This window comes from Gadus chalcogrammus, chromosome 6 (genome assembly GCF_026213295.1).
Source record: "Gadus chalcogrammus isolate NIFS_2021 chromosome 6, NIFS_Gcha_1.0, whole genome shotgun sequence".
Classification (NCBI taxonomy): Eukaryota; Metazoa; Chordata; class Actinopteri; order Gadiformes; family Gadidae; genus Gadus; species Gadus chalcogrammus.
The window spans coordinates 10,813,759-10,828,758 of record NC_079417.1 but is presented as its reverse complement, the minus strand read 5'-3'; the positions used below and the strand labels follow the sequence as shown (position 1 = coordinate 10,828,758).

Sequence of the window (15,000 nt, the reverse complement as noted above, 5' to 3'; positions counted from 1 at the left end):
ATGGAAATGTGTGATCACTTTTTTATGGCCCTGAGTGTCAGCCTGCTTCTCCCTGCTTCCTAAAAGCGGACATCAAGAGCTTTGTTTGAGTTTAGAGGATGTGTGTATTCGACAACAGCCCTTCCTCAAAATGTTCTCCCCCAGCTTACTCTCACTCTGAATGTTGTGCAAACCAAGAATATGTTTTGTGATACTTCTTCCAGTCATTATTTGTATGTAACTTTGTCAATGCGTCCCACAATTTCAAAATAAAAACTATTTGACTTTTCAAACGGTTGTTTTCTTTATTTTCCTTTATTATTAGTGTCTTTTCTAAGTCAATGACTAACCCCTATAAGGCCTGTGTTAAGCTGTACAACACATTTTACCAAGTGTAGGGGTGAGCTATGAAGTACCTTTCGAATGATGGCTACATTACTCAATCCATGTTAGGCCCTTTCATAGTTTAGCTTGAAAAAACACCCTATACAATGCCTTAGACGGAGGATAAACACAATCATCCGTTGAGATCAATGTTGTTTTGTGTCAGTCAAACTAATTCTTTGTTAGCTTCCTGTCCACATACAAGCAACTGATGTGTTCATGGTGTGTTCAACTTCAAGCATTGTGAAACGGGCTTTAATATGCATTACACATAGTAAATACACGCATCTGTGTCAGTAGCTCTATCTCGCTGCAATTCCACGAAGGGTAACTGTTCCTTTAAATTCCCCTTCCATGCCGTTGCCCCGGTAACCCGGAAGCTTCACGTCATTACGCTGGTGTCGTGAGTTCTTCCTGTTTTGGAAATCTCTAGGAAGCATCGACAGTGGGGAAAGTGGCATGCTGGTGCGTGAGTCCAACCTAAAGCTGTGCTATTACCAGAGTCATGTTCAAACCTAAAGCCTCTACAGAGCCTGTGTTTACCAGAGTCGATATTCGAGCGCTTTATGAAAACACGCATAGTGTATCTCGCAGGAATGGTTCACCTGAAGAGTTAATGCACACTGCACACCCCATCTTCTCTTAGTGAATAAAACACTTGATGTGGATTGTTTACTTGTTAAATTGCGTCCAGAGTCTTTACTTTGCATGTGATAGTAGTCGTTGTTCAGTGTGTTCCTGTCGTTTAGTTTGTGTACGGACTTTACTTTGTTTAATAGAACCAGAAGATGAGTTAATTATAGCCTGCAAACTTGCGCGCCAAGCTTTGATCTACGATGGCTGCAGAATCGCAGTGCGGTCACCTCCTCCACCCACTGAACACATACTGTAGTGTAACGCCTTAAAACAAAGGCACGAATGGAGTTAAACATTCAGAAGGTTATTTTTCAACTACATTAGGTATTTAAGTTTCCACCTAGTGTATTGATAGTTACAGGTATGTATACAGGGTATAAACACGCCCTCTTAAACACCCTTTCAAATGTCACGTTTTAATGATTGTCTTTTTGGCCCACACAACGCAGGGTGGATCTAATAACTGGTGCTACTGGGAACTGAGGATCCATGTTGGCTAAGCATTGTGCTGTACTTAAAAGCCTTTACACACTGCTGAGCATCATGGCCCATGTGGCTGGACAGGAAGACAGAGAGAAAACCACCGCACTCAAAGGTCAGAGCACACGCCAGGCCACTGTAACATGAATCCTTCTGACAGACCAGAGGACGACATTATGTGGTTAAAGCACACATGGGATTCCAGAGGGGATATTCTGCTCCTGGCATGTGATTTTGTGTAATTACAGTCCCTCATTCATGTGCTGGACAGCTATTCAAAACATAAATCAAATGAGCCATAGTTACGTGAAACCTTATTAGTTTAACCATTGCAGCAGTATCCCATATTAATATCCCTTTAACTTTAATGTACAACGGCAGTCCGACGTCTATGTCCTATCCATTCCTGATTTTAGTTTAACTAATTACACCATGTAAAATAGCACATTTTGAAAGTAAGAAGTTGTGACAGAGTTGTGTCTAAATAACTCTCGATTACATGTTATATGATGTGGAAGCAATATTCCCAAGGAAAATATCAGTTTGATTTAATTTCCTCTGTGTATGTAGTATGTATTCTTTTTTTATTTTTTTATTGAGATACTTTTAGTGAGTTATGGATTTAATCTAGTTTCAGTCATATAATTAGTCATGCTATTATGATAAATATAAATGATTATTTAGTCATACATTTTTTATTGTTACTATTGAATAGACATATTGAATTCCACTTCATCGTATACTATATATAAGGCTAATGAGTGTGTGCTTGGTGTCAGATCTGCTCTCCAGAATAGACCTGGACGAGCTGATGAAGAAAGACGAGCCGCCCCTCACCTTCCCCGCCACTCTGGAGGAGTTTGAGTACGCCTTCAACCAAAGTAAGCCAACTACTGGGGAACCACCTTTGTGTCTTTGACAATATCCTCTTCTGCATCACTACTTATACCTAAACAGCATGGTTAGCTTAGCATTTAGCAAAACCAAATGGATAGGAATAATGGAAAATAACTAAATGGCAAAATGGTGGGCTCCTAGGTAAGGATAGGAAGCTGTATGACGTTTTATTTAGCTGTAATCCCCTTTTAAACTGCCTTTATAACATGATTTATTATAGTGTGTATAAAAGATAAGCTGGACCCTTAAAAAGGCTACACACTTTTTGGAAAGATGCATCTTTGTGCCTTAGTGACAATTATTATTCTACATAATTGTGACACTACAATGTAATAAATGTAACTTGATAAATGCAAGTCTGGAATAATATCAATTGGATTTAGGATGGAATCATGCTCGAAAGCAATAAACAGTGTCTATGTTTATTCGAGAATTATCTTTTTATCATCAACCTTTTTTAATTACTGGTATCATTGTTCTACATCCACTCTCTCAGTCGGAAGAGGCAATGTAAGTCCAGAGCAGGAAGTTCAGTTTTCCTCTGGGGTTTCAATCCGACGAGGCAGAGAAGTGGAGCGATGGAAGACTTTCGAAGGATGATGGTGTGGGGACTCCATAATAATGTCCATGTCTCTTTAAGCATTCCACAAGCGATAGGGTATCACTTGCTCTCTCTCTCTCTCTCTCTCTCTCTCTCTCTCTCTCTCTCTCTCTCTCTCTCTCTCTCTCTCTCTCTCTCTCTCTCTCTCTCTCTCTCTCTCTCTCTCTCTCTCTCTCTCTCTCTCTCTCTTCCCCCCCCACACTGCCTTGCTCGCTCCTGACTCGGTCCCACTTTCATGTGCTCTCTGTCAGTGTCTCCGCTGGCTGGCAGGCGAGGGGCTGGCTGGCTGGGCGGGGGGACATGTTGTGTACTGTACGGCCCGTCAGTAACCTACTCAGCCTTGGCCTCCATCTGACGGAGCATTTGCATAACTTGCCTGTGTCTAAGAATAGACCCCTCCCCGTCGCCGCCACCACTACCACACAACACACACACGCACACGCACACACGTTTTGAATATCAACCTGCCACAGAAGGGGACATCTAGCGACTTTTATTTCTCACTTGGTCTCTGGCTCCCTTCTTCTCCTTCTTGTGTCTGTTTCCTTTTTAATCTACATTTTGTCTTTATTTCATCTCGCTCGTGACACACACAGACATGCGCACGCATTCACACACTCTCTCACGCACGAAAACGCACGCACAAACACACACACACGACAGGCCCAATTGCACATATAAACGCATGTTGGAGAAGGGCATGGTTCCTATAAGAGCGGCAAGGCTCCCTCAGGATGTATCTCGTCAGCAGGCTCCGCGCTCGCAGGCGTCTCTGGCTGCACCCTGGTTACTCCTGCTGAAGACGGGTGGAACAAAAATGTTAATTTGACCGTGTAATGGAGGGAACACAGACGCGGAGGCTGTGTACGACGGTTTGCAGGTATCTTAATCACTGCAGATGATGGCTTCATCTCCGTGGCCCTGCGGTTTTCCATTACTAGAAACTCCAAGGTTATGTACACCTAATTAAGCGGCCAAATTGAGAACAGAATGCTAATTATGACAGTAACCGAGGAAGGAGGAAAAGTGAAGAGTAGCAAAGTTGTGGAATTGTTATTCCTCCGAGAGGTTGCATGAAGGGATGGAGAGCTGATGGAGCTGAACCTCTCTCCTCCACACTTATCTCATTGATTCCTTCTCTCATTTCCCTCTTCCCTCTCCCTCTCTCTGTATCTCTCTTCCTCCCCTACCTCTCTATCCATCTCTCTCTCTCTCTCCCCTCTCCACATGGTAAGGGTTTCATTATAAATCCACTCTCCCCTACGTTAGGCAACAGTGTTTAGATCCTCAGCCCACCATCAATGCATAATTGATTCCTTCAAGGTTCTAGTGTGTGTAAGTCTCTCTCTGCTCCTCTGCCTCTCTGGCACCAGGCTGCTCTGGATACAACAGGACTCGCGATACGTGTTGTCTTTACAATCAGCCCGCACGGCAATTGCTGTAATGCAGATTGTGCGAGTTGCAGTTGCAAACATTTATCACTGTGATAGCAGCTTGAATATAGGGGCAATTTAAAAGAGGCTAGAGCACAAAACAAACCAATACACCCCGAAAAATAATTCTTGAGTATCCCTTTATCATCACAAAATATTACATAAATGTTTTTATATCTAAGCTGGATTTGCTCTTGCAATAACGGAGAAAGAATGAGGGCCCCCTGGCTGTTTGGGTTAAGTATGTGTACTTTCCTCCCCAGTGGTTTAGCTCCTCCATATTGTGCCGTCATAAAGGTCAAAATTAAATTAAACACTCTTTAGTGTTTTTATTGGGTTCCCGTGTCAGCGGCAGGATCGATGAGCTCATCACCCAGGTACTACTGTAGGGGTTACACACTCGTAAATGCGTAATTGTCTATAAGAAACAAAGTCCCCAAAAGACAAACATACCAATCAACCTGTTTCAACCTCCTACACCGCTGATACTGAAGGTGTTTCTGTTTACTTGTTTTGCTTTTGCGCAATCCATTGTAATGTGATGGTATGAAAAGTTTTTGAGATATTGTAAGCAAAGCAAACCACGTAAGCATACATGTAGTCGATTATGTTTCACTTAGCAGGACCTGGTGATAATTGGGGTTGTTTTTTATCTAAGGGATACACACACACACACACACACACACACACACACACACACACACACACACACACACACACACACACACACACACACACACACACACACAGACTGAAGTCTTAGTCATTTATTCTATCTTAGCTACAGCACTCCACGCTGTTACTTAGTCAGATCGGTATGATGATATCGGATGGATAAAAATAATTGTAGGCGGTCTGGGTAATTGTTACACCTGCTGTTCAGGTCTAGTCTGCCAGACTTCTTCACTGTAGGATCGCTCAGTGCACAGGCCAGATGGGAGCTGGATTGGGGAGTGAAACAATGGGACTAAAAGAGGGGCTACTGGAAATCCAAAACAAGAAGGTCAAGGCAGTTTCGATTTTTTCCCCTTTTTTGGCTGGGGGGTTGACCGGGGGTTTGTCCTGCCAGCATTTAAATCTCATTACACACACACACACACACACACACACGGTTGAACAGTTGAAGCGTAGCCCATCTCACTGCTGGCATAGCACGCGATGTAAAACATCAGTTCATTGCACGGTCACACACTCCTGCACCATACATACCTGCGGGCCGTTCGTGGCTTTCAATTAGCCCTAATCTGCATGTCTTTAGAGGTGAGAGGAAACGGCAGCACATGCGTGAAGCGCCTGCATGGGGAGAACATGTGAACATGCGATGCACAGGGCCTCATCCTCTGGCTGAATCCCGTGGTTCTGGACGGGCTTTTAGGGCTGCACTTAAACACACGTTGTCTGGGAACATTGCTGATACGCTGTGTTGGAACATATTTAACCTTATGGTTTGGTTTTCTTTCTTTCTTTCTTTCTTTCTTTCTTTCTTTCTTTCTTTCTTTCTTTCTTTCTTTCTTTCTTTCTTTCTTTCTTTCTTTCTTTCTCTCTTTCTCTCTTTCTCTCTTACTTTCTTTCTCCATCCCTCCATTGTTTGCCTCCCTTCCTCCCTTCCTTCCCTCCTTCCTCACCCTCACAGAAGGCCAGCTCAGACACATAAAGACAGGGGAAGCCTTCGTGTTCAACGCCAAGGAGGACCTACACCGCTGGAACCAGAAACGCTACGAAGCTCTCGGAGAGGTAGCTAGCACAAGCATTCACTCACTCACTCACTCACTCACTCACTCACTCACTCACTCACTCACTCACTCACTCACTCACTCACTCACTCACTCACTCACTCACTCACTCACTCACTCACTCACTCACTCACTCACTACAACAACAGGCTGGGTTCTACCTAGGGCATGTCCAGCAGGATGAACTCTTGGCATGAACCAGACTTATGCACAGAATTCATCAACAGAATTGCCACTACCAAAACAATACACAATCGTTTTAAGAATATGAATCATGTTGAAGCACAATGAGATTTACCTTATGTGCTTAAGGCAGACACATACAGATGAAAAACACAAGGTACAGCACCCCTACATATTTGTCATTGTTGACATAGCAGCTTTGGTAATCTCGTGGAAGGCAGTGTAAACAGCAATAAAGCAGCACAGGGACTGAATCGACGTGTTTGCTGCGGTTCCCTGCTTCTTTTTCATGATTGGTTGTGCTTTTATTTGATTACAACACTCTTTTCAGAATCGTACCATTTTAATCTTTCTGTCTTTGGCTATCTCAATATCCTTATCCGTCATTGGGCACACTGACAAATCAGACTGCAAAAAACAAATCATCCACACTGCAAGATACTACCAGTGTATCAGGTTGCTGCCAATACGCTTGTGGATGGATCCTAACCACCAAATACTAAATGTTGAAGAACCGTATATGAAAAAGCTTGAAACGGAATATACTGTGTAGTCGTATCACTGTCTTGTTTCTTAGTACATGGAAAGTTAGTTTGAAATGGCAGCAGGGAATACACACGTGGTCAGCAAGAACACACAATTATTTCATCAAACCCTGCGACTTGTTTTTGAGTTGTGCAGTGGTCCAATTCCAACACCTTCATCCCAAAGTTTACCTCTCGTTCACTCCTGCACCTCCGTATGAACGGGAAAAAACACGGGAAGATAATGAGACAAATGTTCTTTGTAATCTTTCTTTTATTTTTTGTGTTGCATTTGCATCCCGCGCTACTTTGCTTTTAATTGTTGTGCTCATTATTTGAAGTTCAAAGCAAAGCGATAGACCCTTTTGTGGGATTACCTCTTTATTTATTTATTTGGTTATTATTCCTAATGCAGGTGGAGCTCCTTTGAGATCCAGCCTCGTGTGAAGGCTTTCCTCCCCCCCCCCCACCGTCCCCGTCCCTCACCCCGTCCCCGTGCCTCCCCCCCTCCCCCTCCCGCCCTGAAACTCTCTTTCTTCCGAGGGCTTAGCCACCACCATCTCCCCCAGTATCTGTAAAGGATGTAGCAGGATGTATTGGGTAGCAGGATGGGGAGGACTTTGTTAAAACACACCTAGTGCACACCAACCTCATCACCGGCGTCCAATAAACGGAGGCAACCCGCTCTGATCACCGGCAACTGATCGTCAGGGAGGATGTCGTCAGATGCTGTTCATTTGTCCTTAAAACCATTCAATGTAATGCACAATATAATTACGATAAAAAAAGTAAAGTGGGAATAAAAGACATGAATGTCAATGGAAGGGTTTGATGTGGGCCTGTATAAAGGTATACGAGTGTGCACTCTGCAGGAGATTAACTGTTGGATATAAAGGGGCAAAACCTGCAGAAGCACCATAATCTCTCTCTCTCTCTATCTCTCTCTGTCTCTCTCTCTCTGTGTTGCATCATGCCTTTGATAATTTACAGGAAAGGCAAACCGTGTACAAACCAAGTGCATAACATAAAAGGTTCTTTCCCGCCGTTGCCGTTAAGAAAGCCTTGCCAGTGGAAACTGACACCCGGTCGTGTTTGTGCTGCTGAACACGTAGGTTACAATGCTCTGTCAGCACCTTTGTGGATGTTTCCGTCTGCACTTACATGCCTCCGCGTCTTTCCCGAGGACACACACCAGGGCGTACTTTAACATGAATATCTACCTTTGAACCCCCCTCCCTCAGCTCCCCCCCTCGCCCGCCTCCTCCGCTCCCTGTGGATAGGATGAGAGGCGGGTTACCTATTCACGGATCGGCCTCTGGGGACTTCCAGTTGAGGTGAGCCGCTGGGGCTTTTACACCGAGGTCAGTGGAGGAGGAGGGGGGGGCAAACTAGACCAGGTCTCCAAAGCAGAGGGGCCCGCCACGGAACAATACCACTCTAGAAAGACCCCCATCGCCCTCCACCAACCAGACACCTGAAAGGGGCCTCAGCTACCCACAATGCAACCGGGCAGCCTTTCAGAGGCAGAGCCAGGCTAGGAGGAGGCCTCCGTGTGTCTGGACCTGGCACCGACTGTGAATGCCACGGCGTCGTCCGTGCCCTCCAATGTTCTGCCTTCGCTTCTTTCATTTTCTTTCTTTACCCACAGAAGAGAGAGAGTGTGTCTGTGGGTGTGTGTGTGTACGAGAGGGAGAGATTGTGTGTGTGTGTGTGTGTGCTTGTGAAGTGATTGTGTGTGTGTGTGATAAAGTGTGCGTGTGATTGCGTGTGTGTGTGTGTGTGATAGCGTGTGCATGTGGTAGCGTCTGTGTGCGTGTGACAGGGTGTGCATGTGATAGCGTGTCTGTGCGTGTGACAGGGTATGTGTGTGTGTGTGTGTGTGCACGTTTGGATGGCAGCTGTATTGTCAGACACATCACAGCACCAGATGTCCAATTTGCACTTGAGCCGAGCTCTGAATGGAGGTTATGCTGGAGGAGGAGAGAGGCTCAAGTCATTCGGAGTTCAGTGCAACAGCAATGTTGGGAGATGTGTTTTCTCTTGTTGCCGCTGTTCGGTTTATTTGTATGAGCGACCCGTTTGACGGAAGCTATGCTATGAGGGAGAACTATTATTTTAACGTTCATGTTCCCGAGACGCATGGCCCTAAATGATTTAAACGTCTCCATAGGGATTGGAGGGACGACTTTGGCAAATCCATGTTATTTGAACTTGCTTATGTACCCTAGTAGAGTCTGATATTAATTTCTTAAGGTCCCGTAGTAGAGTCTAAGAAACACTGCTGCTCTTATTTAGTTGGATTTCAAGGATTAATGAAGATAAAGTACTTTAGAATAAAATAAAGGTATTTCAACAATCATGGAAATATGGCACTTCATTGTCAAACATTTTATTCAAGTTTTATTTACTTTTGTCTGTATTTACTCAGACCAAAGATGCTCCCAGATATTTTGGATGCTTTATTTGAAACCAAAACAGATTTATTTAGACGTCATTAGTTGTGGCCCAGCTGACTGGTTGGGTAGGTACCACAAGGTGCTTCTGTATTCCACGTATTTATTCATTTAGTCTCTCATAGTCCATGTGACGTGTGGTCGGCCTACACTGTAGCTGCCTGGGGATGTGAGGTCACCTCAGCAGAAGTGATGTGTAATCTACGCTCCGATGTGTGTGATACCGCGATGAATCTCTGTGATAGAACGTGATCGTAGGGCCGGGCACAGATGGAGTATATTAAGCTGTTAATAAATGACGATTCCTTTTTTTTTTTCTTCCTTTTTTTCTTTTCTCGCTGCCTGCATCTGTGGATTGGCAGGCACTCTGAAATCCATGTGCGTGCGCATCTATCTACACTCTATCTACACACACACACACACACACACACACACACACACACACACACACACACACACACACACATATTTTATCTAAGGGACACACACACACACACACACACACACACACACACACACACACACACACACACACACACAGGCGCGTTGAGAATATTGTAATGAAGTAAGAATAGCCAGATGGCTGAATTAGAAAGCGCCCTCTATCTCTCTTTTTTTCCGTCTGTCTTTCTTTTTCTTTCTTTTACTCTATCTGTCACCTTTTTACTCCTCCTTTCCCTTTTTTCGACTCTTACTCTGCATTTCCCATTCACTTTTAGAGCTTCACATACGCAAACACACACACACACACACACACACTGGAGAGAGTGAGGGTTTCCTGCAAGAGAGTACTTTGCCCAGGGCTCTGGGAAGAGGTGCACACACACACACACCCTCACACACACTCACGCACGCACATTCATACATGAACTCACACATGCACTCACATATGCACTCAAATGCACACAGAACTCAGTCGAAGGACATTTTGACAGAGAGCTAAGAGACAGTCTCTAAAGAGGGACTCTAAATGACAGCTGTCTGCCCACTTTCACTGGCTGTCATCACTTTACCATCTCCCACAGTTTTAATACTGTATAGCACTAGCAGCAACGTATACTCTGCTACTGCCACTGGGGGCACACATACACGCACACACTTAAACACACATGCACACCAATACACACAAATAGTGAAAGTGAAGTGAGAAATACAGTGACAGTGTATTAGCAAGAGATTATTTATTATAGTGTAAAACCTGGAATACTAACAATAGGTGAAGGGTGTAAAGGTGTGTTGTTTTGTGACATTTTCTTAATGTATGTGAACCGGGCGGTGAACATGGGTTATTCTGAGTATTGGGCCACTGCTGGTCAATTATCTCACTACGCGGGGAGAGAGGGAAAGAGGGGGGAAGGGGGAGAGAGAGAGGGAGAGGAAGGGGGAGAGAGGGAGAGAGAGGGAGGAAGGGGAGAGGGAGAGAGAGGGGGAGGGTGAGAGGAAGGGGGAGAGAGAGGGAGAGGGGGGGGAGGGGGGTTGGAGAGAGGGAAGGAGAAAGAGAGGGAGAGGAAGGGGGAGAGAGGGAGGGAGGGAAGGAGGGAGAGGGGGGAGGGTGAGAGAGATGCAATTCCCGCATGGGCTCTATCATGCTGGTGTTTAAGTGAGGGAGGGCTTTCCCAATGGAAGGCTCCAAAGAAGATCGAGCCTTCTCTATCATACATACTCTCCCTTTCTTTCTCTCAATATCCCTCTTCTCCGTCCATCTTCTTACTCAAGGGTTCAAGGGTGTTGTCGTATTTTGACCTTTTGGCGCTGTCATGGTGATCTCTCGCTCGCTATCTCTCTCTCTCTTGCTGTCTCTGTCTCTCTCCTCCAGCAGATTCCTCCATTTCCCAACCACATGACCTATTTTAACCACACCGTGTGCTGGTGCACAAGGCAGACTCAGAATAAACAACTTTTTGTATTGCATTGTACTCTCCAGCTTATTGTTTGTTCTCTCTCTCTCTCTTTCTCTCTCTCTTTTTCTCTCTCTCTCGCTCTTGCTCTCTCTCTTCTCCATCTCTCTCGTTTCTGTGCTATGCAGCAGCATTGTTCCGGGGATTTTCTCTCTCTTTTCTTCCTTGTCTTCTCCCTCGCCCCGTCTGGGCTCTCCAGAGAAGAGGGGCTGCTTGCCGCCGTGTAGTCACTGATAGTGCACATGTGGAGCAGCTCTTTCAGTGTCATTATATAAACAGCTTTGATGCCTCCTCTCGCTCCCCGGCTTGTGTGGCTAAGTGGCTTTCGGAGAGGGCTCTGGACCAAGGAGACAAGAGGTCTGTGTGTGTGTGTGTGTGTGTGTGTGTGTGTGTGTGTGTGTGTGTGTGTGTGTGTGTGTGTGTGTGTGTGTGTGTGTGTGTGTGTGTGTGTGTGTGTGTGTGTGTGTGTGTGTGTGTGTGTGTGTGTGCTCGCCCAAGCGGGGAGTGTTCAGACGTGCTCCATCATTGTCCACTGCTCTGCCTGCCTGTCACTGACATGTCTGTCTGTCTGTGTTTGTTATCGTAGTTCAGGTACACATAACCCTAGTCACGTGACAGAGGCTTGAACAGGTATAAAGCAAAGCCACTGTCATTATTGTGTTGTGGTCGTTGTTCTCACTGGTCGGCCTCAATAATGACCTCCTTGTCCCCGTGTCGTGGTTCACGGTCCACCTGGACTCTGGAGTCTCCTCCAAGGCCTCCTTAACCTCTCCCAGCCCTCCTTAACCTCTCCGCCCCCCTCATACTAAATATGTCTCTCTCTCTCTCTCTCTCTCTCTCTCTCTCTCTCTCTCTCTCTCTCTCTCCTCTCTCTCTCTCTCTCTCTCTCTCTCTCTCTCTCTCTCTCTCTCTCTCTCTCTCTCTCTCTCTCTCTCTCTCTCTCTCTCTTCCTCATTCTTATCTACTACTTAGCTTTTTATCTTTCTACTCATCTCTCTCTCCTTCTCTCTTGCTCGTGCTCTCTCTCTCTCTCTCTCTCTCTCTCTCTCTCTCTCTCTCTCTCTCTCTCTCTCTCTCTCTCTCTCTCTCTCTCTCTCATATAAACACACCCTATTTTTCTCCCATCTTTTCTTTCGGTTTACTGTGTGTTCCAGGAAGGATCACCTCCTTATCGCCCTGGGGGCAGTCAGCCAAACCAGGCGTGAACACTGTAATCAGAGGGAACACAGACGCACACACATGAACACGCACACAAAGAGACACCACACACAATGTGGGAGGTCTGTGAGCTCTGTGACTCTCTCATGGGAAGTTGCAAACATATTGATTTACAGTCCGCAGTGGTCTTCATTAAGACGGGTCCTGTGTGTGTGTGGCCCTTGATCGAGGCCAGAGCATCCCCTGCTCTCTCTGGTCTCCCCCTCTCCTCTGTCCCGCCGTGGGTCAGTCCATCCCTCCTCAGCCCCCTTCATCCCAGCCACTTCCTGTCAGCTGTTAGCTAGAACGAGAGCTGGCACCGAGTCTCTGGCTCCCGGGGATTATGTCTCCCGTCTCGGCCTTGTGTTTTATACACCCCCCCCACCCCCCCCCCCCCCCCCTATTCTCCCTTCCCCGCTGAGCTTCTGCTCCCAAGTCCCTTCCTTCCTCTTCCTGATCCCCCCCCCCCACCCCCCTCTTCTCTTTGATTCACGACTTTCCGCCCCCGGTACAAAACCCCACCGCAGACCACAGAGGTGAGCTCACACCACTTGGCTTGGAAAAGCCTTCGCGGTTCGGGTCCCCCCCACAGCCCGGGGCTTAGAGAGTCATTAGAGGTCGCATCAAACTCATTCCCCACCCCCCCCCCCCCCCCCCCCCCCAACCGCACTCAGCTCTTACCTGCTCTGCTGGAGTAGAACCAGAGGAACAGGAACCACTTGATGCCCCCGCCGTCTGGTGAACAGTGTGGTTGTTCCCTCGATTGAAGTCACTTGATAACGAGTGAGATTGTTGTACTCACAGTAATCAGGCCGTGCACGTGCTCTGTGTTTGATCCCGGTTGTGGTGTTTTTGTTTTGCATTGAATCTAGTCAAGTGTCAGTGTGATTCAAGAAATAAACTGATAAATGAGGTACACAATGAGGTAAACATGAACACAAGGACATCGTTGCGGGGGTGTTTATGCGTTCACCCACTCCTCCTCCTCCTCCTCCTCCTGTCTGGTGAACCTGACGGACTCATAGCTATTACTGGCTCCCTTCAGGCAGGCTCATCAAGGCACTCGTAACACATTGGTGATTGAGGGACAAAGAAACCAGTGACTGATGATCAAACTGGATGCAATCCACAGAGAACCTCACTGTAGTCGACTGGCAGAGAGAGTGTATGGGTTATTGCGTTGTGATGTGTGTGCGTGTTTGTTTATGCAGATTTCTTTTTGAACAGGCGTTTGCCTTTGGGCTAGCTGCACACAATTATGACTATTGTTTTTTCCTTCTATTGTTCATGTGATCTTAATCCATAATATTGCTGATCTAAGAACAGCAGGTCCTCACCCTTCTTAAACAACACTTCCCCCCCATATCTCTGGCCATGGATCAGTCTTATCTGTTTAATGTAAAAAAAATATAGAACCAATCTGATGGCCTTTGTGGAAAATGAACGTTATAAAAAAAACACCTTCATCATGTATGTCACCGTTGCTATCTAGATGCTATCGACCACAATAGAATTTTGACCGTAGCAATGAAAAAGGAAAACCTCGGCCCTCTCTCATCTTTTGTCTCCATTCCTCTGTCGTCGAAGCCTCTGTCCCCCCCCCCCCCCCCCAAACCCCAACCCATTCTATATCAGATGGTTCTCCGACCACCTGAGGCACTGACACAATATCGCCACCGCAAATGAAATTTCCTACAAGGCTTATTGACTGTCATTTACACTATCGTACCGAAGCCTGGAATCATTTTCGTCTCCATCAGACGGCTGACATTTTAGGAATTACCCTACGTCGGATGCGGGCCGCCTGCAGTCTCCATCACTCCCCCCCCCCCCCCCCCCTGGATTTTCGTTTCTGCGATTCAATGGGTCAATGGTGGGATTTCTATCTCATTTGGCCTGTCCCCTCGCATGTGATTGGCTCTCATAGGGTACTAAGCACTAATGCCTCATGGCGTCATTCCATTTTCTAGACGTGGACATTACATTAGCATTGAGGTCTTTTTTTGTCTTTGTTTTTTTCTCTATAAAGATAAGCTGTTATTATGTTATGAGGTTTCGTTTTTCATTTCTTACAATTGATTTAGTGGCCCTTTTTCCTCTGTTATGGCATATTGAGAGTGAGTGACCTTATTGGATAATGGTCTTTTGTTTGTAGTCTGCATGGGGATAATGACCAAGCTACAGCTCTGTTGTGTGTGGTTGTAGTGTGCGTGCTACGGCTAACTAGCTTGAACCAGTTCCCTGCCATGGCCCAGGGTACTTGGGCCTTGCATTCTGTCTGTCTGCCTGTCTGCCCGCTGTGTTCTGTGTTCCAACTCGGATTCACAAGCAGACTTTGGGCTGTTCCTGCGGTCTGTGTGAGCGTCTGTGATTCGTGAGGTCCCCCGCTGGTGTCTCCCAAAGTCCAGCCCTAGCGCATGCCCTTTCCCCGGTCACGCTCTGTCGCCATGGCGCCCAGCTATACCCCCCCCCCCCCCTCGAACCCACCCCCCTCTTCACTACTAGTCCCCATGCTGGTGAAGCCAATGCTAAATGCTAATGATAAATGGGTTTGGACTGATGAAGAGCTTGGCAGGGCTTCTCCTGACAGCTGTGTCTGTGG

At 46.2% G+C, this 15,000-nt stretch overlaps 1 protein-coding gene across 1 annotated transcript in view; it reads left to right on the top strand.

The window, feature by feature from the left end:
* The first annotated feature begins 765 nt into the window (after positions 1-765).
* Positions 766-15,000, top strand: part of fam172a (family with sequence similarity 172 member A) — a 45,701-nt gene continuing 31,466 nt past the window's right edge. The window contains exons 1-4 of the mRNA XM_056592421.1: positions 766-828; positions 1,449-1,594; positions 2,259-2,360; positions 6,044-6,144. Of these exons, the coding sequence (XP_056448396.1) occupies positions 1,489-1,594; positions 2,259-2,360; positions 6,044-6,144 (309 nt within the window). The 5' untranslated portion in view covers positions 766-828; positions 1,449-1,488. The remainder of the gene's footprint in view (positions 829-1,448; positions 1,595-2,258; positions 2,361-6,043; positions 6,145-15,000) is intronic.